Here is a 23,167-nt window from a genome sequence, read left to right as displayed (position 1 = left end):
GATACAGCTCCTTCCTGTCCCTATACTGGTGCCAGATGCTATCTACCCCCCGCCCCCCCGATTATAGAATCCCCTATGATTACAGCCTTTCTATTCTGATTGTGTCTCTTTCCCCCCCCCCCCCCCAAAGACTGCCTCATGCTCCACGGTGCCATAATTAGCATTCTGGACATCCTCCCTGTAGCCTTGATCCATATCATAGAATCATAGAAGTTTACAACATGGAAACAGGCCCTTCGGCCCAACATGTCCATGTCGCCCAGTTTATACCACTAAGCTAGTCCCAATTGCCTGCACTTGGCCCATATCCCTCTATACCCATCTTACCCATGTAACTGCCCAAATGCTTTTTAAAAGACAAAATTGTACCCGCCTCTACTACTGCCTGTGGCAGCTCGTTCCAGACACTCACCACCCTTTGAGTGAAAAAATTGCCCCTCTGGACCCTTTTGTATCTCTCCCCTCTCACCTTAAATCTATGCCCCCTCGTTATAGACTCCCCTACCTTTGGGAAAAGATTTTGACGATCTACCTTATCTATTCCCCTCATTATTTTATAGACTTCTATAAGATCACCCCTAAACCTCCTACTCTCCAGGGAAAAAAGTCTCAGTCTATCCAACCTCTCCCTATAAGTCAAACCATCAAGTCCCGGTAGCATCCTAGTAAATCTTTTCTGCACTCTTTCTAGTTTAATAATATCCTTTCTATAATAGGGTGACCAGAACTGTACACAGTATTCCAAGTGTGGCCTTACTAATGTCTTGTACAACTTCAATAAGACATCCCAACTCCTGTATTCAATGTTCTGATCAATGAAACCAAGCATGCTGAATGCCTTCTTCACCACCCTATCCACCTGTGACTCCACTTTCAAGGAGCTATGAACCTGTACTCCTAGATCTCTTTGTTCTATAACTCTCCCCAACGCCCTACCATTAACAGAGTAGGTCCTGGCCCGATTCGATCTACCAAAATGCATCACCTCACATTTATCTAAATTAAACTCCATCTGCCATTCATCGGCCCACTGGCCCAATTTATCAAGATCCCGTTGCAATCCTAGATAACCTTCTTCACTGTCCACAATGCCACCAATCTTGGTGTCATCTGCAAACTTACTAACCATGCCTCACAAGGCAAGGTAGAGAAGGAAGTCCCGCAGACACTGGTCCTGTTGGACCTGTTGGACAGGACCAGTGTCTGCGGGACTTCCTTCTCTACCTTGCCTAGGTTCCCACTACCCTGTTGACTAACAGTCACACTCTCTCCTTTCTGTGCCTGTGCTTTCATCTGAGGTGTGGCTGTACTCTGGAGAAAACTATCTAGATATTCCCTTATGTGTCAGAGTGTCTCTAACTCGCACTCCAGCTCAAAGCCATAGTGTCTCAAGCCAGAGACATTTACTGCAGACGTGGCAATCTTGGACAGTCTCGCTGTCCACAAACTCTCACAAAGCTGTACTGCCATTTCTAGTTTTATTTATTTATTATCAATTTATTTCTAGGACTAATAGAACCACTTGAGATCTAGGTTATATTTAGTAAATGGATTTAGCTTGATTTTGAAATAATTAGTAATTACTTAGTCCTTTGTATTTTTTTAATTTAAGTTTTAAAAGTTGATAGATTAGTTTATAGTCCCTTGGTTTAAATCACATAGCACCTAATTCCCACACTCTCCAAATTCCCAGTTGGAAGTGCTCACTCTGTTAATAATTCACTCCTTTAGAAGTTCACTCTCTGCCCTTACCAACCTCTGTGCTCCAGCTCAGGAGCTACAATTTTGGAACTCTCGTCTAATTTTTTTTCAAATCAACTGTTAATTACAGGTTTTAGTTTTTAAAACAAAATTGTGCATGTTCCTGCTATAATATATTTCTGCTCATGTCAATCTATATTAAGTGTTAAGGAGATCATTTAATAGGTAACTTTCATTAGATTGAATGGTTAGGGGTTATATTCCCAGGAGTTTTTTTTTTAGCAGACTGGTTAATGCACAAAAAAAAACTCCTTTTGTACCCTCTTTTACCAAAATTGATAACTCTTTTCGGTTAATGTTTGAAGATCTTAAAATGGTGCCTGCAGGAATTTTGCCCAAGCACATGAACCAGAACACTAAAAATAGCACTCGAAGGAATTTCAGCCCCTCAGAGGTTTAGGACTAAAAGTTCTTCATTGAAAAAGATGATAGAGATCAGTGACGGTTCACATTTATGAGGTTAAACACTGCTGAACTGGTAAAAGATGGAAAACTGTTTGTCCCTGATTAGTTTCATTGGAGAGGAGTTTGACTGTACAATGTTGTTTATTTTGTAACTTGAGAATCTGTCAGTGACTGAACCTCCACCATCCAAAAAGAAATCCAACAGATCTGATCAACGGCATGGCTTGCAGTGGAGATCAAGTGAACTTTCATTGATCAGCTGTCCTCCATTAGAAGTTTGTATTGTTTTGGGCTGTCATTAACTATTTTCCTCCCTCAATGGTATCTGACAGAGACTGGTCCTACTGAAGTAATTCTCTTTTTGTCCACAACTTCTTAATAATCTCCTCCCATTTAGCCCGTCTTCCCCCCCCACTCCCCCAACCTCTGCACTGGACTCACAGCAGCGTATAAACTTGTGCTTAATCTGTGCTATAAATGCCAGTGCAAGCTACTGTGAGTTTGGATTTTTAAGTTCTGATTTTTCTTTTTGTACATGTTAATGCTGTCCTGTTCCAGTTCGTGCTGTCGGTGCCCTGTGATCTATCATCTACCTTCAACAACCACTTTTGCACTGAATGGTGTGGTAATGCTGTTTTATGTACTAAATTTTGATGCAATGAGAAACCCATCATGGCATCCTCTACACTATAGTGTAAAGTGTTACAATAGCAAATCTTGACTGTGCTGAATGAAGCTAGATGACAGGATTAGAAAGTTCTACACTGTAACTGGAATATTGTTTTGTACATTGGGGCTCATTGTGAATGTTGGTTTTACCATAACCTCACTCTGACCCAACTGCTGCTGTTCTGACTGTTTTTGATTACAGTTGTGACCCACAACCACTAAAACCAAAATTAACAATGTATTTTGGTTGTCCTATATGGGAGGGGCAGTGTAGTTGAATGTTGTAGTCAGAAGAAATCCTGACTGGGATTTCTTCCCAATCAATAACTGTAAATGTCATTCCCAACATTTTTCTATAGGTAAGAGTGACACAAATTGTAATCCCATTTAAATGCATGAGCCCCAGTTTTGCGAGTGCAGCAAAATCCAACTGTGCTCACCTGTGGTGTGGGCACACCCACACCACTGGCATGGAGGGCTGGCCACACTGCATTTTGTAAAAGTGTCCCCCTCCCGTTTATTTAAATGAAAACATGTGCTGGGAATCTAGTCTGAAAGCTGATTGGCTGCAAATTACAAAATTGGACGAGCCAGCAGCTTTTAAAGGGCTACTAATCACTCTGAGAAGTTGACTGTAGTTCTGCTGGAAGCTGAAGGGAGCAACAGAGTTGGTGCCATCATGAAGGTGACGCCCTCCTTCAGTAATGAATCATTGGAGATATTGCTGCAGGACTGCAGTGAAAGCAGTCTGGTGCCAAAGGGCACCCAGTTGCTAAATCCTAGGTGTGAGCTGCTTGTGTAGAGGTAGTCAACCGAGTGAATGCAGTCTCCCGGGTCTGCTGTACCTGGGAGAAAATGGGGAAGTTGTTCGGTAGCATCATGAGATCTGCCGAGGTAAGTTTAAGCACCATTTTTTTATATATATATATAATGTTTACTCTTCCTTCATACAAGGCTAGACCCAATGTAAATATTCATCTATTGCACTATCAAGCTTTTAGCACTTTTTGCAACTCTCCTTAATTCAATGAAAGTTGCATGGCACAATTGCACTGAGACAACAATACCATGCACATGGCACATCACAGGTCACCTGCAAATGAATACTGCCAGGAAAGGCACCATGCAAGCTAATGTGAGAAGGTATGGCACAGGAAGATTGTCTGGTTATCAAGGTGTTGTTTGAAATGCTCAGGCACTTGCAAACATCATCATAAATGTGCTCTGCTTACAGATCAAGGTAGCTTACGGCCATTGGGTGACAAACAAGATAGGCAATGAGCCAGCCATGGTGAAATAAGAGTTTCAGGAAATGACCCTCGTCCTTCTTAACAGGGGATCTGCATTGGGCAAATTTGGTACATGGTACCACCGCCCACCAAGTATCTTTCATTTGTTCTCCGCCTTCACAACAGGGGCTACATCGGCAAAGCAGCTTCATGATGGACACTGTGTTTTTGAAGCCATTACCTGAAGGATGCATGTCATGCATCTTAACATTTCACAATAACACAAAAGCAAAATACTGCGGATGCTGGAAGTCTGAAATAAAAACAGAAATACTCAGCAGTTCAGATAGCATCTGTGGAGAAAGAAACAGAGTTAATGGGCTCGATATTAGGAGGGAGGCAGGTTGGCAGCGGGGGGCCGACTAGGCACGCGGGTAACGTGCCCAGTGACTTCAGGGTGCTCTGCACGCGATCGCAGCCTAATTGAAGGCTCTTGCCTTGGCTTCCGGGTTTCGTGCTGGAAAGCTGCGCAGCGGGCGGACTGCGCACCTGCATCATAGGTTGTCAGCTGGAGGAGCCCTATTTAAAGGGGCAGTCCTCCACTGACTGATGCTGCAGAAAGGAGCCAAAATTACAGCATGGAGCAGCCCAGGGGGAAGGCTGCTCCCAGGTTTAATGATGCCTCACTCCAGATCCTACTGGATGGGGTGAGGAGGAGGGGGAGGACAGAGATCTTCTCCCCAGCGAACGGGAGGAAGTGGCCTGGCTCGAGATGGCAGAGGGGGTCACCAGCACTACCAACAGATCACTCACCCGCATACAGTGCAGGAGGCGCTTCAATGACCTAAGTAGGTCAGCCAAAGTGCGTACACTTACTCATTCCCCTACACTCCGTCTGCCACATCACCGCCCCCAACACATCTCCTTCTGCACTGCCAACACTACTCTATCACATCACTCCTCACACCCACTCAAAGCTCATCCTCATTTTACCTGCGCTTACTCACCTCGCCAGTACTCATCCCACCACTACCACTCAACCCAATCCTCATACAATCTCATGGCTCTATCTCCTACTCATCCTCTGATGCATCTCTTTCATGGTCAGCCTCACCCCACCTGCCACTACCTCTGCTGCAGCCACAGGGCATGCATCACGTATGTGTAGTAGGAAGCGTAAGACAAACGTGTCATGAGCATGAAGGGGATGCACAAGGGTGTTTGAGGGTCTGTCATGGTTTTTACTTATATTTGATTTCTGATCAACTCACATTACATATTATATTGGCACCACTACTGCCACGTCTTGGCCATTCTTGACTTGCTTGTGCAATAATGCCCTTTCCTGAGGATCACCATGAAGACCCACACCTGATGCCACCCATTGTGTCACTGCAGAGTGGGTGCAGGTGTATTTGCAGGGCTCTTTTCTGCAGACGACAGAGACGCTGGCGATGTCCCCGGTGGCACCCTGGAAGGATCTGGAGGAGAAGTTGTTGAGGGCAGTGGTGACTTTGACAGCGATAGGTAAGAAGATGGTGCTCGGGCCAGCCGGGAGCAGCTTGGCATCAAGGAGGCGGCAGATGTTCACGACCACATGTCGAGTGACTCTGAGCCTCTGTGTGCACTGCTCCTCAGAGGGGTCCAGGAAGCTGTGCCTCGGTCTGTAGACCCTGTGGCGAGGGTAGTGCCTTCTGCGATGCATCTCTCTCTGCGGTTGCCCTCCCTCCTGCTGTACAGGTGGATGTGTCACAGCACTGTGTTGTGGAGCTCCAGGTGTCAGAGGTGGACGGCGTGGCCGGCGAGGCTGGTGGTGGTGCTGTTTGTCCTCCGAGGGGGTCATGACTGCAGCTATGGCAGCCCCCATCCGGAAGATGTACGTTTGAGGTGATCCGCAAAGTAGGTAAATGTGACTGCACACCGGGGTTGAGGTTGCAAGTTGATGAATTTTAGTGTTAGGAGGAGGGTGGTGGAGGCCAAACTTTGTCCAAAGTGACAGAGTGGCCTCCTGCAATGAGTGAGGGTCTCCCCCCACCAACCTGACAAATGGACCTTTGCAGCTGCCACAAGCTGGTGGCTGCAACACGTCCATTTCAACTGGGATTGTTTCCCCCAGTACAGGAAACACTCCCAGTTTAGATGAAAATCCCACCCCTCCTAAAATATCCTATAAATCAGGTCTGCTAACAACCTGAAGTATCAAAATAATTGCCTTAAGTGGGATCCCGCTGGCTTTAATTGCCGGTGGGAGTCCCGCATGCGGGGGCTGCGTGCGCATCTAAGCGCATCACTAGGGAACCCGGAAGTGGGCAGGTTGTAACCGGGCTTCGGACCCACCCAGGGAATCCCCAATTTTCGGAGCCCTCCCCCCCCCCCCCGCCACGAACGCACCCGCTCGGACGTCTGAAAATCGAGCCCAATGTTTCAGGTCTATGACCTGTCGTCTGAACTCGAACAAATTAGAGAATTAACAGTTTTTAAGCAAGTACAGAGCCAGGGAAAGGGGAGGGGAGGAAAGAACAAAAGGGAAGGTCTGATAGGATGGAATGCGAAAGTGATTAAATGCTAAAAGGGAAGATGGTGCAAGGCAGGAGGGGGTGGTAGTGGGACAAGTAAAGAGACAAAAGATGGGTCTAGAGGAGCTATAAATGGCAACAGCAGAACCATTACCAGCACTTGCTGTGCAATGGTTATGATCTTTTACGTCAACTTGAGAGGGCAGACGAGGGCCTCGGTTTAATGTCTCCTCTGAAAGACAGTTCAACATTCCCTCAGTACCACACTGAAGTGTCAGCCTGAATTGTGTACTTGGGTCTCTGGAATGGGACTTGAACCCACAAACTTCTGACTCTGAGGCGAGAGTGCTGTCGATATATGTAGTATAGTAGCACTACGTATCTCGTTGAATCACAGTGCAGTATTTATTACTGACGTGTTCAGCAACACTTGGCTCCTTTCTTTCATGAAACTGTGGCCTATCCTTTAAACCAAAGAAACTGGAATGTGGGATTAAAAGTTCAGTTGCTTTGATATCTGATTCCAGTGGCAGTGAACAGCAGCAGCACAGCACAGATCAATTCTTGAACTGAAATTGCATCAAAACATACAATAACCCATTGTATCGTGACCTGTAGTAACTAAACAATCCCTGAATTGTTGTATAAGAATTTAAAGCCTGAATCTGTGTCCTTCTGTTTGTTATCCCGACATGGGCAAGTTGGAAAATCACTTTTTCCATAGGATTTTTTGTTTAAAAAGACATTTCCCTCCTTGCTGTAAATTTGGCATCTGGCTATTCTTTATACTGGGAGAAGTGCATTGGGCGGGAGGAATCTTGCTTTACCTAATGCGGAAATAACACTGTTTCAAGCTTAAGCCTATGGAAATCCTGCCGTTGTTCTATGTTGGGTTTTCTATACCGGTTGCATGCAGTAGGACCTGGTCTTCAGTTACTGGCAGAACCTGGTGTCATTTTTACCGTATTGTTTTTCTCAAGGGGTTTGCTTTATTTTCCAATTCTAACCTGCAGACTTTCTCCTCCGTTTTCTTTTTTTGAGACAGAGATAGTCTACCCGATCAAATCTGTTAATCGCTTGATCATTCCCGTCTGTGCTAATCGAAGAGAGAGACAGGTAGTGAATCCATATCTTCTTTTCACACTATCTCAAGTTATACTGTTGTCACATGTCCCATGATCTTTTTGACTCCTGCATGCGACTCTTATTGGAGAGCAGAGGGTAAAGTTTAGTGAACTTGCCCCTGTTTAGTTTGGGCTCAGCAAAACTTAGCTACATTAAGTCAGAACCACTCGGATACCACAACCAAGCCTTCAAACCCCCTTATGACCTTTCTTTTTTTTAAAAAAAAGCCTTGTTCTTGGTCCTAATGCAAGTTATCATCCTGCATTCTAAAACTGATTCCACCAATTTTCAATGACCAGCTTCTCGTTTCACTCCCAGGAACTTCCAGTATGTAACTCCACACTCATCTATGATGCAGTTCAGTTCCTAACTGCTTATTTTTCTTTGACTGTGATAACTACCTTCATCCATGTGCCTTCAACCCTTCCATTCTCTCTTCCCCACCCCCCCCCCCCCCAAAAAAAAGGATAATCAGCAGCTCCAGCAAAGCCAGTCCAGCATTTAAATGTATAAGAATTTTAACTTATTCAATTGGTGTTGCAATAATCTGAAACACATATTACACCAAAGCAATTGGGAATGGAAATTCGGTATTATTCCCCCACACAAAACAGTTAAGAACAAGAAAAGGCAATTTGGCGCATTGAAGCTTGTACTCGGAGCTTTTCCGTTTTTGCATTTTGAATGACCCTAATGTTTTTTCCTGTAGGACCCTGCCAAATATTTAACAATGTGTGAGTAAAGAAAGTCTTCCTAGAGGATGAATGTATATAATTGAGATTCTGATTTCAGCCATAGCTACCTAGTGAGGGCCAGTCATCTCTGCGAAGGAGAGTTGTTCTTCAGCCGCTCTTGCACACTTTCCAGTAAGCAGCTCAAAGTGGCACTGCTGGAGGGCTGTAAGTGATTTTCACACCCACTTAGCTGTAGGGGACTTTTGCTCAAGGGATGAAGGTGGAATGGAGCAATTTCACGATTGCAAAAAAATTCAGTGGAAAAGTTATTAAACTAAAATGACAGTCTGGTGACTGGAATGCAGATCAGAACTAATAACTTGTGCTTTTGGATTGTTTTGCTTCTAAAGTGAGTGCAAGTCACAAGTTCTATCATTTCTGAAAGTGATTGTGTAATTCTGGTAGGAGGAGGGCTCTACTATATAAAGGGCTTCTATAAACTTGCTTTTTTTATAAATTAGATTTTCTAGAAATATTTGTTTTTGGCTGTTAATCTGTTTTTAACACTTTGTCAAATTTAGTTTACCCACCCCCCATCACAGCTAAATATACTGTTCTGAAGCCAAGAGGTTGGGTAGTCTGGCAACTTGATCACAGGCTTCTGTAGATGCGTGCTTATACTCACTGCTGGGAACTGTGGGGGTTCCTTTCTGAGGTTTTTTTTGTTTTAATTTTTTTAATATAATTTTTATGTGCAATGTGAGTGATATCAATGCTGGGGAAGGGGACCCTATCCACTTAAGGCAAACAGTGTTGGCATCAAATCACAACATCATGTGTTGCATGGTTTAGATGCACAGTAAAGCTTCCTCTACTCTGCCTCAACAATGTGACACATTGGAGCTCCAAAGAGCACCTCTCCACCCCTGTTGTAACAATGTGACATTTTTCCTTTTCCTGTACCAGCATCCTGTGGCATTGGAGTGTGATTGTCCATTAGCTCTGAATTAGGGTTGGCATTACCCTGTCGGCTGATACCCACTTGGGTCCATATTGTGACTACTCAAACTCATTTTGCAGAGGACGCCGGCAGCAAATGGAAGAGACTTTCAGCCCATCAGTTTGAGCTGCATTTGAAATCCAGTCCCAGAGTCGCAAGGCCAATGTATAACATAGTTTGTTTTATTGCTTTTCTCTCTGAGAAACGTGCGTGGCAAGAACACATTCAACACTTGTTCTGTCTATGCAAAGAGTGTTTTTTTCATGAAATTTTGGGTTGTTTTATGACTAGATCAAAAGTTTGATAAAATTATGTTTATGGAAGGGCTTCCATTTTGTGAAACAAACAAAAAAAACTAAGGCTCCTTAATGTTCAGTGATGGAAAACATTGTTTAGTTGAGCATTTTCCAGTCATCTTCATTCTAGAGGATCTTGGAATGGCTTGTAATTGTCACTTTACATTTGCGTCAATGGATGTCATCAGTGCATGTCTTATTTCTCTTCCTATCAACAGCAAAAAAAACTCACTGTATATGAGTGCTGTATTAGGGAAGAATGGGCCTTACCCCAAAACCTCTCTTACATGCCTTAAAAGAATAGACAACTAGATGAAATAACTTTTAAATACATAAAACATGGAATAAAAAAAGACATTTCAGCTCATTAGTTCCAACAGTACTTATAATTTGCATGGACATCAATTTAATCTTCTAAATGACTAAAATGCTCCCAATTCTTAACGGTCCTTGTGCAAGAACCCGAGGTTATTGATCCAACATTACATTCTATGTTATTCAACCCTAATTGTTATATTTTATAAATCATATTCTTATGCTCCTATGGCAGGGGCCATTGTGTTAATTATCTATGATAGAGCGAAAACTTGCATTTATTTACCACTGAAGTACGGTTATCCCAATAACCTTTAACAACTATTTTTCTATGCCAATGGAGTTTTTCAATCTAGAACCTAAACAGAATAAGTGGTTTGCATTGTGCATCCTTTCCTTTGCACACAAGCATCCCTAAATTATCTATGTGCACGATCACCAGTTAGAAATCAATTTTTTTTTAAATGTAATGAGCTTTTGCATTCTTAAGGTGAGGAATGTTAGTGCTCGAAAATGCAACACTTTCTCATTTTAGGCACACAGTACCAACCAGCATTACTCTCTGATCAGATATAGGTTGGCTAGCTGAAGAGTAAAGCTCCCTGTACTTTGCACCAATAAATGTACTTTTGACTCCAGCTTTAAAAGAAATTGCACCATTGCCCCACAGTTTCCCATACCAGCAATTCTGTAGCCTTTCTGTGAGGTTGCAATTTGTGCTGAATTAGGGACAGTTTTGCTGTGGGCCCAACTTGTCTAACACCTAGGTTGAGAGTGCCCAAACTCATTTCATATTGTTTTTCTACACCCAACAGCCAGTATTGCCTCTTTAAATTTTACATGTAACTCCTTGCCCTCCCCACAGTCTCCTTAACTAGCACATGTGTAGAGTTCACCTTTCAAAGGCATTACACCTCAGGATGCTGTACCTCATGCTAATTTTCCCTATAAACATGATATTTATAGAGCAAAATACCATGATTAATTCAACTAACCACTTAAGTTAACAATGAAATATGCAGTTAACTAAATGTGAATAAATGAAAGGTACCAATGAGGAATGATGTGTGAGTCGTGTGTGTGTGTGTGTGACTCCGTCCTGTGGACAAATTCTCAACTGTATCATTGTAGTCGTACTTTTCACCCTTCTCTGAAACTACAGAGCACTCCCATCCAAACACACAACCTGCAAATAATAACTAAGGCATGAGGGGTTTAGGGGAGAGAAGAACAAAGTTACTTGCATGTTAAACAAGTTTACAAATACAAACATGAGGGTTGTATCTCAGTATCAGAAGGTGTTTAATATCTTACCTCAAATCAATCATATGATACAGTGCTTCATTAAATTTACTGTATTATAGCATTGGGTGAACCACTGACCAGTTTAGACTTCAGCTAGCCTGCAATAAACATCACAGACCACCACATAGGCCCTGAACTACCCAGGAGCAACGTCACAATGATTGACTAATGTTTGTAGTTTTCTGTGCTGCGTGACTGTTATTGCTGCCTGTTTTCACATTTTGTGGCTGGGACAATTTGTGTAGCGTCAGATTGTCTTAGTTGGTGGACTTTTATCTCTGGGTTTGGAAGTGTGGGTTTGAGCATACACCAGATGTGAGCGCATAATGTAGATCGCTGTGCATTACAGTACTGAAGACATGCTGCATTGATAAATGATGCCATCCCTTGGCTGAGATGTTAAACTGAGATTCCATCTGCCTGTTCAGATGGATGTTAATTTCCAATGAGAAGATGGTTGGATCGGGATTCTGAAGGGATAAGATCTAATTAGCTGAAGGGCATTTTCATTTTAATCTATTGTAAGCATAAACACATGAAAATTGTTTTGAAGTTCTATATTTGAAAATATTTAATAGCCAAGAAAGACATGTTCACACAGGCTCCATTGTAGCCACAGTTTAAATAAGTGCCTTATTGCTGGAGCTCCTGTCCCTTGCAAAAGCTTTATTTTGAGGTCATTTTCCCATCTCTCCATTTACTAAGAAGTACCTGTACCCTCTTTAATTTCCATCCATCTTTCTGTAACCTCTATTCTTTTTCCTCCCCTCCTTCTAACATTGTTCTATCGCATCTGTTCTTGGTGTCTGTAACTTGTTTTATAATATTAACATTGCTGCTCACTTAGTTGTCTGTCACCCATACCACAAACCTAAACCGTGATCACTGGCTCCCAGCATTGACACCCACAGCAATGATGTGCCAGTTAGACCCTCCATGTCAGGTTTAAAACTTCTCTTAAATTTCTATTATTTTCAAGCAGAATTAGCCAATTATTTAGAACTGAATTTTTCACTTTTAAAAAAAAAATTCTAAATGTAATTCTATTTTTGGTATAATATTACTGAAGGCTTCCAAAAGGTTAAGACTGCGATGAGTTAATGAGCACTGCTTGTTGCTGATCCTCCAACCCAGTGTCATGCAGAATACTGAATCATCAGTGTCTAACGGGATTTAATGCCAACCTAGATGTGTCTGTCACTGATTTGGCCATGTCTGATGTTGCTGTGTCATGACCCAAAACTGTACAGGATATGATCCAGCCATGTATAGCATTATTGTTGCACTGAATAGTAATATCTGACCGAGTTGGGTAACATCCTGTGACAATGACCCAGAGATATGTTATATAACACTGATCAGTACACTGGCATTCAGTTTTGATTGTCATGAAGGACAGAAACCAAGTGTGAAGGCTTCATGATTTTTTAAGAAACGGGTGGAGAGGAAGATTACAGCTGCGTCTTGATATTAAAAACTTCTGATATTTAAATAATTTATATTCCAACAGGAAGTTTGATTATCTAATAAGGACTTTCTGACCACTGTTCAATGTAAACTGTTCAGTACACTGTTATATTTATTTTACGTTGAATCTTTAAAGAATACTGGGGGTTGTAGATAAATAGGATTTTATGTCCGTGAAGATGGTGCTGGTCTGTATTTAAATGCCTCAAACTCTGTACAGGCCTGGCTTTGGAACAGCATTTCAGCCTTTTTTTAAAAAAGGGAAATTCACACCGCAATGGCTGTTTGCTATTCCTTCCAAAATCTTAAATCTGCAAATGGTGCTTTTTTTATGCTTCATTATATAAGCTTGTTGTAACCTTTCAGTTGGTTAGTAACAAAATACAGGAAAACTGCTGAATACTTTCAGCCCCATTCCCCTATTTAAACACATAAAATACAACCTTAGCAGTTGGCATTCACACATGGAGAGGAGGGTTGAGGTGATGGAATTGGGGATCACCTTCTCCCATTTCCAAAGCTGCATTGTGTCTATTTCTGATTAGTATCTTTATATTTTTCTCTCTCTCTATTCATTCCCTTCTTTTGTTACATAAAGTGATCCTGAGGAGTAGTGCTCATCCATGTGAGCTTTATATACTGCTCTTCCTATTTCCACTTCAAATCAAGGCCGGAGATCCACGATTCCCATAGCTTGTGGGCAGGGAATCTGCTTCTTCCCTTTTAGTTTTAACTGGTCATAAAATGCCAGCTCATGATCAAAATCTGGGTCTCTGTCCTCATGGCCTCTAGATGTTGGGTCATATTAAGAGGCACTTGGTGGAAGACCATGCATCGGCCACCAAGAATACTTCCATCAAATGAGTAAAACTGCCTTTAAACTTTGGTTCCAAATCATCAGCATCCAGTTTCATAGCAGAGGAACAAAATATAATAAGCCTTTCCTTTTGATTTAGAATACTATAATGTTTCTCTTATTACAAACAGCAATCTGTATTTCTAATGCACTCCTCACTTGTAGGAATAGGCCTCAAAACACTATATTAAGGAGAAAAACATATTGGACAATGAGTAGGAGGTCAAAAAAGAAAATTGTGAGGGTTAGTGAATGGAGGTCCAAGGCATCACCAACAATACATTTATTTAGTGCCTTTAACATAGAAAAACATTGGTGTAACAAAAGAAATGGACTCTGAGCCAAAGAAAGATTTTATAAGGGGTGACCAAATGATTGGCCAAACAGGTGGGTTTTAAGGACGGTCTTGGAGGAGGCAAGGCGGAGGAGTTCAGAGAGGGAATTCCAAAGTGTGGTACCTAGGCAGCTGAAGCCAGAGTCAAGAATGGAAATTTTGGGGTGGGGGAAGCAATGTAACACTGAGGTTCGAGAGATGGGCGGGGTAACCCCATGGAGGGATTTGAATACAAGATGAGAATTTTAAATTTGAGGGATTGGAGGACCTGGAGCCAGGTCCCCCAATCCCTGGAGCCAATATAGGTCAGTGAGGACAGAAGTGATGGGCGAGTGGGACTCGTTGCGAGATAGAATACAGGAAGCAGAGTTTTGGATGAGCAATGACTGTGGTAGTTTGTTCTAAAAATTTGTGTGTATTATATGATAAACATTTTAACTTTTTTTTCTTCTCTACATCTACCTTATTCTTTATACTATTATTCTCTGTACATCTGGCTGGTGTACAGAGTCAAAAAATTTGGTGGGGGGTGGGGGGGTGGTGAAGAGAGCCATTTATCTGGCTGGTGTACAGATAGGTACATTTACTGTTGTGAGCTTGTTGTATTTTTCTCAACTCTTTTTGTCTGCTATAACACCATTTGTCAGGAGTGTATTTTGAAAGGAAAGTTTGCCCTTCGGCTATTTTTTAAATTGTCACTGCAGAGTACTGCTAATAGTGCAATGGATCCTATTGAATGCAGAGAGGAAATGCTGCACCAAAGCCAATCTGCCCAGGGAATGAATTGGCCTTGTATCTAAATAATTTTTTTATTAACGAGACTTGTTTATGTCTTAATGTATTTTGACTTAAATGTTCAGTGACTTATACAAACGTTTTTACTGAGTGAATCAAAGAATGAGATACTCAAGACCATGATACAAGCTGTGATGTGATCAGATGATATCCTGAACCATCAAGATGGTTTGGGTGATTTATAAATGCTGTTCTGAACCCGAAGTGTGCATTTTCATTTGATTTTACTGTTTAAAATGTTTTCAATCTGTTTGTTTTTTTAAAAAAAATCGTAGTGTCCTTTCCTGTTTGAGTTTTACTGCTAGATTTTGTGACTTCTTGATTACAGCTTGATTGGATTTTTTTTTCTCCTTTACTGCCACCATTACGGCCAAATTTTACCAGGGCGGGCTCGCAACATATTATAGGAAGGGAGGTTGCTACAAGATTCATCTGGACCTGGATTGTAACATCAACTAATGGTGTTCTTACTGAAAAATACTTTTTTTCAATTACCGCATTATAACCCTTACTGTGTGTCTGTGATAGTCACCTCACTGTCTGCATTGATGATGCACATATCGCACAGTTCAGGGTCAGCTGCTTTACATCCATCTCCTGTAACCAGCTCAATGTCACTGTCCAGTGAAACACAGGGTATTGTCTCTATGGATGCAGACTGCAAGGTCACAATTGCAGAGTTACTAGATGACTCATTAGTGCAAATACTAGTTGGATGTTTTCTTGAAGTGGAAGTTAAGTCAGCAGTTGAATAAGTCCATTCCCTGATACTGACTCAAAGAGCTCCTTTTGTACACAATACAAGGTCTTCATCAGACCTCAGGGATTGGGTTCTCATTAAGTGCTATTGTATTGCAAAATATTTCTGTTTCTCATCTAGAATTTCTTTAGATTAAAAAAAACTGAGGGAGCCTAGGTTACAAGTGAGTCTTTATGCTACCATTTAGTAAATGGGAGGGGTGAATATTTAAATTAATTAAACAGACACTTGCATAAAGCAGAACACTGGTAATTGCTCCATGCCCTGTTTTTATGATTCTTGATTGGAAAGATGAAGTGACTAGCTGTCTTAAAACATTTCTTAAAAATTAAAATCCCAGACAGAATGAGAGGAGAAGCAGGAATTATTTTTTTGTAAGTGTTGTTCCATCTGGTGCTTGACCCTTTGAGTACTGAGTGGCTCTATCGATTTCAAAATGTGCAGTTTCTGTCTTCTTTGGCATATGCAAAATGCATTAAATTTGTAAGATTCACTATTATTTCAGATGAACTGACCAAGACAAGGAGGGGAGGGGAGAACAACAGGCAGAAACCAAGAGTACAGATATGTCAACTACTTTCACAAATAGCTAATGGGTTTAATCCAGAATAGCAGTCCAAATACATATAAACTATTTAAAGGTCATCTCATTCATGGCTCCAAAATGGAAGAGCAAGGGGTAGAATATCAAAGGAACATTAGTAACAAAGTAAAGGTTTGACATTTTTAGTCAGTGTTCAGACCAACGGGTTAAAGGTCATTAGGAGAGAGAGAATGCTCTTGAAGTTTGCTTTTGAACTTGATTGAAGCAGTGCAGGAGAATGGGCTGAACTTTGGAGTGAGAACATGAGGAAGAGTTACAGCAGCAGGCAGGTCAGAATCATGCTTGAGGACAGTTAGGCAAAGTGATCATCCAAGCTTCATTTGACTGCCCCAATATTGAGAAGACTGCACATTCAGCACTGAGTACTGCATACTAGATTAAATCAGGTGTATGTAAATCACTGTCTTACATGGAAAGTGTCTTTTGGAGACCTAGAAAGGTGTGGGAAGAAGTACGTGCACAAGTGTTGAATCTACTGCGGCTGAAGGGAAAAGTGCTGCAGAAAGTACAACTGATAGTGAGGGGAATGAAGAAGGGTGTCACAGAAACAGCGGTCACTTGGAAAAGTAAGGAGAACATAAGAAATAGGAGCAGGAGTAGGCCATCCAGCCCCTCGAGCCTGCTCCGCCATTCAACAAGATCATGGCTGATCTTCGACCTCAACGCCATTTTCCTGCACCATCCCCATATCCCTTGATGCCTTTAATATCTAGAAGATGCACTTGGTGCTGGGAATAACATTGTAGTTGGTGGAAATGACATGAGGCAGATGGAAACACTAGTAGGATGAAATGTGATGATCACAGAGACCCCCGTTGTTAGTGAAAGAGGTGGGGAAGATGTGATCAAGGACCTTGATCACAGACAAGGGAAAAGCTCAGCAGAGGAAAAAAGAACACTGCAGAAGCTCTGTTACATACATGAGAGTACCTGAGAGCAGATACAAGAGGAGAAACTGAATGAAAAGGATGCAGTCTTTGGCCTCTTCACCCTCCTCTCTGCAGAAAGGTCCAGAAAGAGGAGGGATGAGCCAGAGATGGTCCACCTGAAGGTGAGAGACAGGTGGAAATGAGAACAATTATCAGTGAGCTTCTCCAGTTCAGAGCAATGTCAGTTGATGTCACTTTGGTCCCTGGGCTACAATGGTGTTTCAGATTTGAATCTACTGCAAACTCATAAGAACATTTTTTTTATTCCTTGAACTTTTCTCTGGAAACACCACCCTAATATTCGTTTACAGTGAAATCTGGAATTAAGATCAGTCTTTAGCACCTCAGCACACAGAAATGCTAATAAGAAGTAGGAAACAATTAAATAGGCAGCAGAATCATTGATGCCTTGTTTTTTAAAAAAGACAACTGAATATTGGATATGGTAGTGTGATTATGTTAGTGGACTAATAATCCAGAAGCTTGGACTAATAATCCATTGAACATGGCAGTTGGAGAATTTGAATTCAGTTTTTTTTTTAAAAATCTGGAAATAAAAAGTAACCTGGCACCTAATTGTCATAAAAACCCAACTGGTTCATTAATGTCCTTGCTGAGTGTGTGCGATAGCTGGACCACTTACAATCGCCACATCATTTCCACCTAGGTTGCCTCAGAAAGGTCATGAAAATTCAATGGTGGGACAAGATTCCAGACACTGAGGTCCTCAGAAGAGCAAGTATGCCAGGCGTAGAGGCAATGATAGCTAAGGTGGACAGGTCACCTAGTCCAAATGCCTGATACTAGACTACCCAAGAAGGTATTCTGCAGTGAGCCTGAAGCTTGATAAACACTCTTGTGGTGGTCAGTGCAAAAGATGTAAGGATTGCCTAAAGACCAATCTTTTTAAAAAGGAGAAATGTGGCATCTCAACTGACACATGGGAACATGATGTTTCTGACAGGCAAAAATGGCAAAAGATGATTTAACAAAACTTGAAGCAAGTCATATCTTGCTAGTTGAAGAAAAGAGAGTCCAAAGGAAATCAAGGAAAGATCAGCCCTTGGGTCAATCTGACAACCAATATCCTGTGTGGACTTTACCGTCATATGAGAACCCAGGGTGGTGGAATCAGATTCCATAGGAACTTTCAAAAGGCTATTGGACATGTACCTGAAGAGGACTAATTTGCCAGGTTATGAGGGAAATAGCTGGGGTGTGGGACTAAATTAGACAGCTCTTTCAAAGAGCCAGCACAGGCATGATGTGCCGAATGGTCATCTTCTGTGCTGTAAGATTCTTTGATTCTATCCAGTCATGAAGGGTTGTTGGCAATTAAACAACTAATGGAAGAATGAGGCTCCATGAACCTCTCCATCCAAAACAATGGCAGAGCCCAGCATCTGAGTGCAAAAGAGAAGGCTGAAGCGTTTGCAACCATCTTCAGCCAAAAGGGCCGAGTGGATGATCCTTCTCTGCCACCTCCTGAGGTCTCCATCATCACAGATAGATGCCAGTCTTCAGCCAATTTGATTCACTCCGCATGACATTCAGAAACAGCTAAATGCACTGGACATAACAACATCCTGGCTGTAATGCTGAAGACCTGTGCTCCAGAATTGGCCGTGCCCCTAGCTATGGTGTTCCAGTACAACTACAACAATGGCGTCCACCCGACAATGTGCAAAATTGCCCATGCATGACCTGTCCACAAAAAGCAGGACAAATCCAACATAGCCAATTACCGCCACATCAGCCTACTCCCAATCATCCGCAAAGTGACGGAATGAGTCGTCAATAGTGCTGTCGAAAGTCACTTGCTAATAACCTCCTCACAAGCTCAGTTTGGGTTCCAACAGGAACACTTGGCTCAAAACCTCATTACAGCCATGGTCTAAACATGAACAGAAGAGCTAAATTCCAGAGGTGAGGTGAGAGTATTGCCCTTGATATCAAGGCAGCATTAGAACGAGTGTGGCACCAAGGAACCCTAATAAAAATGAAGTCAATAAGGATCGGGGAAAACTCTCCAGTGGCTGGAGTCATACCTGGCATAGAAGATGTTTGTGGTTGTTGGAGGCCAATCATCTCAGCCCCAGGATATCGCTGTAGGAGTTCCACAGGGGAGCATACTAGGTCCAACTATCTTCAGCTGCTTCATTAATGACAATCCCTCCATTATAAGGTTGGAATTGGGGATGTTCACTGATGGTTACACAGTGTTCAGCTCCATTCACAATTCGTCAGATAATGAAGTAGTCCATCACCGTATGCAGCAAAACCTGGACAATATCCAGGCTTGGGCTGAGAGGTGGCAAGTAATATTTGCACCACACAAGTGCCAGGCAATGACCATCTCCAATAAGAGAGCGCCTAACCACCTCCCCATGACATTCATTGGCATTACCATTGCTGAGTCTCCCATCAACATCGCAGAGGCACCATTGACCAGAAACTTAACTGGATCAGCCATGTAAATGCCATGACTACTAGAGCAGGTCAGAAGCTGGGTATTCTATGATGAGTGGTTCATCTCCCGACTCCCAAAGCCTCTCCACCACCTACAAGGCACAGGTCAGGAGTACAATTAGAATACTGTCCACTTGGCTGAATGGATGCAGCTACAACAGCACTCAAGAAACTCAATACCAAAGCATTCTTCCGTATTGGTGCTTCATCCTCTTGTCTAACTGTTCACCCTCTCCACCACAAGCGTACCTTGGCTGCAGTGTGTACTATCTACAGGATGCACTGCAGCAATTCACCATAGCTTCTTCGGCAGCACCTCCCAAACCCATATCCTCCACCACCTGAAAGAACAAGGACAGCAGATGCATGGGAACACCATCCCCTCCAAGTCACACATCATCCTGACTTGGACATATTTTGCCAATCCTTCATCGTCTGGATCGAAATTCTGGATCACCCTCCCTAATAACATTGTGGGAGCACCGTCACCACACAGACTGCAGCAACAACAACAACTTGCATTTGTATAGCGCCTTTAATGTAGTAAAACATCCCAAGGTGCTTCACGGGAACGTTATCAAACAAAATTTGACACATTGCCACATAATAGGGATATTAGGACAGGTGACCAAAAGCTTAGCCACAGATGTAGGTTTAAAGGAGTGTCCTAAAGGAGAAGAGAGAGGCGGAGAGGTTTAGGGAAGGAATTCCAGAGCTTAGGACTAAGGCAGCTGAAAGCACAGCTGCCAATGGTAGAGCAATTAAAATCAGGGATGCGCAAGAGGCCAGAATTGGAGTGCAGAGATCTCGGAGGGTTGTAGGGCTGGAAGCGGTCACAGTGATAGGAAGGGGCTGACGCCATGGAGGGATTTGAAAATAAGGATGAGAATTTTAAAATTGAGGCAGTGCTGGACCGGGAGCCAATGTAGGTCAGCGAGCACAGGGGTGATGGGAGAATGGGACTTGGTACGAGTTAGGATACGGGCAGCAGAATTTTGGATGAGCTCAAGTTTATGGAGAGTGGAAGATGGGAGGCTAGCCAGGAGAGCATTGGAATCTTGAGGGCAACTAAGGATGGGCAATAAATGCTGGCCTTGCCAGTGACGCCCGCATCTCAAGAATTAATTTTTAAAAACTTACGGTAAGACTCAAAATCTCCTGGCAGATTTTCCACACCGTGCTGAACTGAATGAGGAAGGAGCCTAATCCTATTTACACAGGTGTGTAAATAGACCTTGTTGATGCATAAAGGATTATGCACAATGATTTGGGGTTTTGCATTATTTTGAGTCCTCACTGGTTGGTGGAAACTATTCCAGGGTGTTTCAGTTCGCTGTTCTGGCCCTTCCTCCACTTCTGATAGTAGAATTTTGTAGTGTAGAAAAAATGATATTTTGATTCACCTGAATTTGTGCAGTAATCCAATGAATGTTTCATGCCCTAAGTGAGCCAAGATTTGAAGATCTGAATTGGTCTGAATCCACTATGTAACTGGGCCTATTTAGAAGCATTACCGCATGATGTCATGACCTGAAACTTCGATTTAGGGGTGAGATAATTGGCCATTCTCTTACACCTTCAGACATCTACATGTAACCTCCCCACACTTTTATTTTGGGGATGAAGGAATTAGGTGTGGCATAGAAATACCCATTGGAGATTTCAAAAATATTTTCTAAATCCTTTTGTCCCTACTTCCCCACCCCTTTTTGGGGGGGCTGTAAAAATTGAATATTTTTATTTAGAGACTATATTACTTACATTGCCTTCCCCTTACAACATTTTGGTGCAGAACTGCTACTACAGTCCTCAAATGGTTAATTAGGTTTGACTATTGATTTTTATCTATCAACAAGGTTTTGTATTGGAACTTCGAGTTCACTGTGCCAGTAAGAGGCACAATTATTAATCGTGCAGACTGCCATATGTAGTTCTTTGTTAATGGCCCTTTCTTTGGTGCTATGCAGGTGTCGGTGTGGCGACGGTTGTGATTTCATTCTTGCTCTGTACTTATTACAATGTTATTATCACCTGGGCTCTGTACTACCTCTTCAACTCATTTCAATCATCGCTTCCCTGGAAAAGCTGCAACAACACATGGAACATTGTGGAAAATTGCTCTGATGGATTTCCTGGGAACTCCACCCACCTTCGATCTGCCAGTCAACAATTTTTTGAGTAAGTACAACGAGGGAATGTACAAGAAGGGAAAGGAGATTCCTCCTGATAGCCAGGGATACAGACATTTTCAATAATTAATAGTATACAGGTTATGTTTGGATGTATTTTTTGTCACTATAGTATATCTGCTCAGTCATTTCCCCATGTGTGTTTTTTCCACTTTTTTTTCTCTGCCCTCTCCAATCAAACACCTGCAGTCAAGAAGCCGGGTGACAGGCTTACACCCAGGCCTTCACCGATGCTTCTCCCAAATCAGGAGCTCGGATGTTGGCAAGAATGGTCAGTGATGATTCTTTCTTCACTCTACCTGTTTCTACCTGGCCTCTCCTTGACACCTGACTCTGCCCCCACCCCCAGTAGTATTGCAGAAATTGGGAACACACTGGTGTGCGGGAGCGAACCTCCATCACACCTCCATCACGATTGTTATTAGAATACTTTCCCTCTTCCATGGCAACCAGAGCCCTATTTTTCTATTGGATTCATAATCAGAAGTAAGTCTAAACTACAATTGGATGTTGTTCTAGAGGGACAAGCATTGACAGCCTTTTCTCATTTTTGTTGTGTTTTAATGCATTTTTTTGCAGAAACTTGGGAGCAGATGGATAATCGTCAGTAAGTTACTAGAAATGTGCCTTGGGAAAGTCCTGAGCATAAGCAACTCACTACTTTTTACTGAAATGCTGGAGCAGGGGGGGGGGGGTTGGTGAGGAGAGTTTGGGGGTGAATTCACTAGTGTGCCTCCTGGTGGATATGGAGCATTTGAACTCTTAAGGCTTGCAAACTCTCCAGTTGTCAAGGCAGAAACTCCAACTGAGATGTTGTTTGATAACATAGAGAAAATCTATCTCACTCCTGGACTTGGTACAGTCCAAATCCAGGCAGACCACTGGATTCCATGAGGATGGTCTACAGTAAGCAAACATTTGAAAAGATGAGTCTGGACTGTCAGTCCTCTAGGATTATTACTGGAGCATCAATACTAGAGGAGGCTTCTGTGCTTATCCAAGAATACAAGAGCTAGTGCAGCTGTACAGTGTCATTTTTCATCAATCCAAAAAATCCATCTAGGATACCAGTGACAAAGGTTCCTATACAGCTTCTCCTGTTTGTGAAATGCTCTTGCAGACAATGTGGTTCAAGGTCAAATGCAATCTGGCACTCGTTTGCTGAACTATGGATATTAGTATGCACTAGACTATGGAAAGCGGGTGATTTGTTCATTGGTATCCTGGTACTATTTGTCCAAGACTTGCGGCCAGCAACAGCGAAATCAGATTTGTGATGTATAATAGTTATTTCCTGTTGCACTCTGTTGTCATGCAAAGGAATTGGAAAATAACAGTTTAATGTGTTTAAAATCTATCTCTGGAGCCCATGGGAAAGGTAAACTACCCTGTGACGTAGACTGCAAGGATTCTTGTTTTGAACATTATTTTCTCCTTTTCTTGAACCCCCCCAAGCCACATACCATTCT

At 42.4% G+C, this 23,167-nt stretch overlaps 1 protein-coding gene across 1 annotated transcript in view; it reads left to right on the top strand.

Moving 5' to 3' along the window:
* Positions 1-23,167, top strand: part of LOC137342216 (sodium- and chloride-dependent GABA transporter ine-like) — a 77,180-nt gene that overhangs the window by 36,041 nt on the left and 17,972 nt on the right. Inside the window, exon 3 of the mRNA XM_068006002.1 lies at positions 21,477-21,687. Coding sequence (XP_067862103.1) covers positions 21,477-21,687 — 211 coding nt within the window. The remainder of the gene's footprint in view (positions 1-21,476; positions 21,688-23,167) is intronic.

This window comes from Heptranchias perlo, chromosome 25 (genome assembly GCF_035084215.1).
Source record: "Heptranchias perlo isolate sHepPer1 chromosome 25, sHepPer1.hap1, whole genome shotgun sequence".
NCBI classification, from domain to species: domain Eukaryota; kingdom Metazoa; phylum Chordata; class Chondrichthyes; order Hexanchiformes; family Hexanchidae; genus Heptranchias; species Heptranchias perlo.
This window is presented reverse-complemented; position numbering and strand designations above follow the sequence as displayed.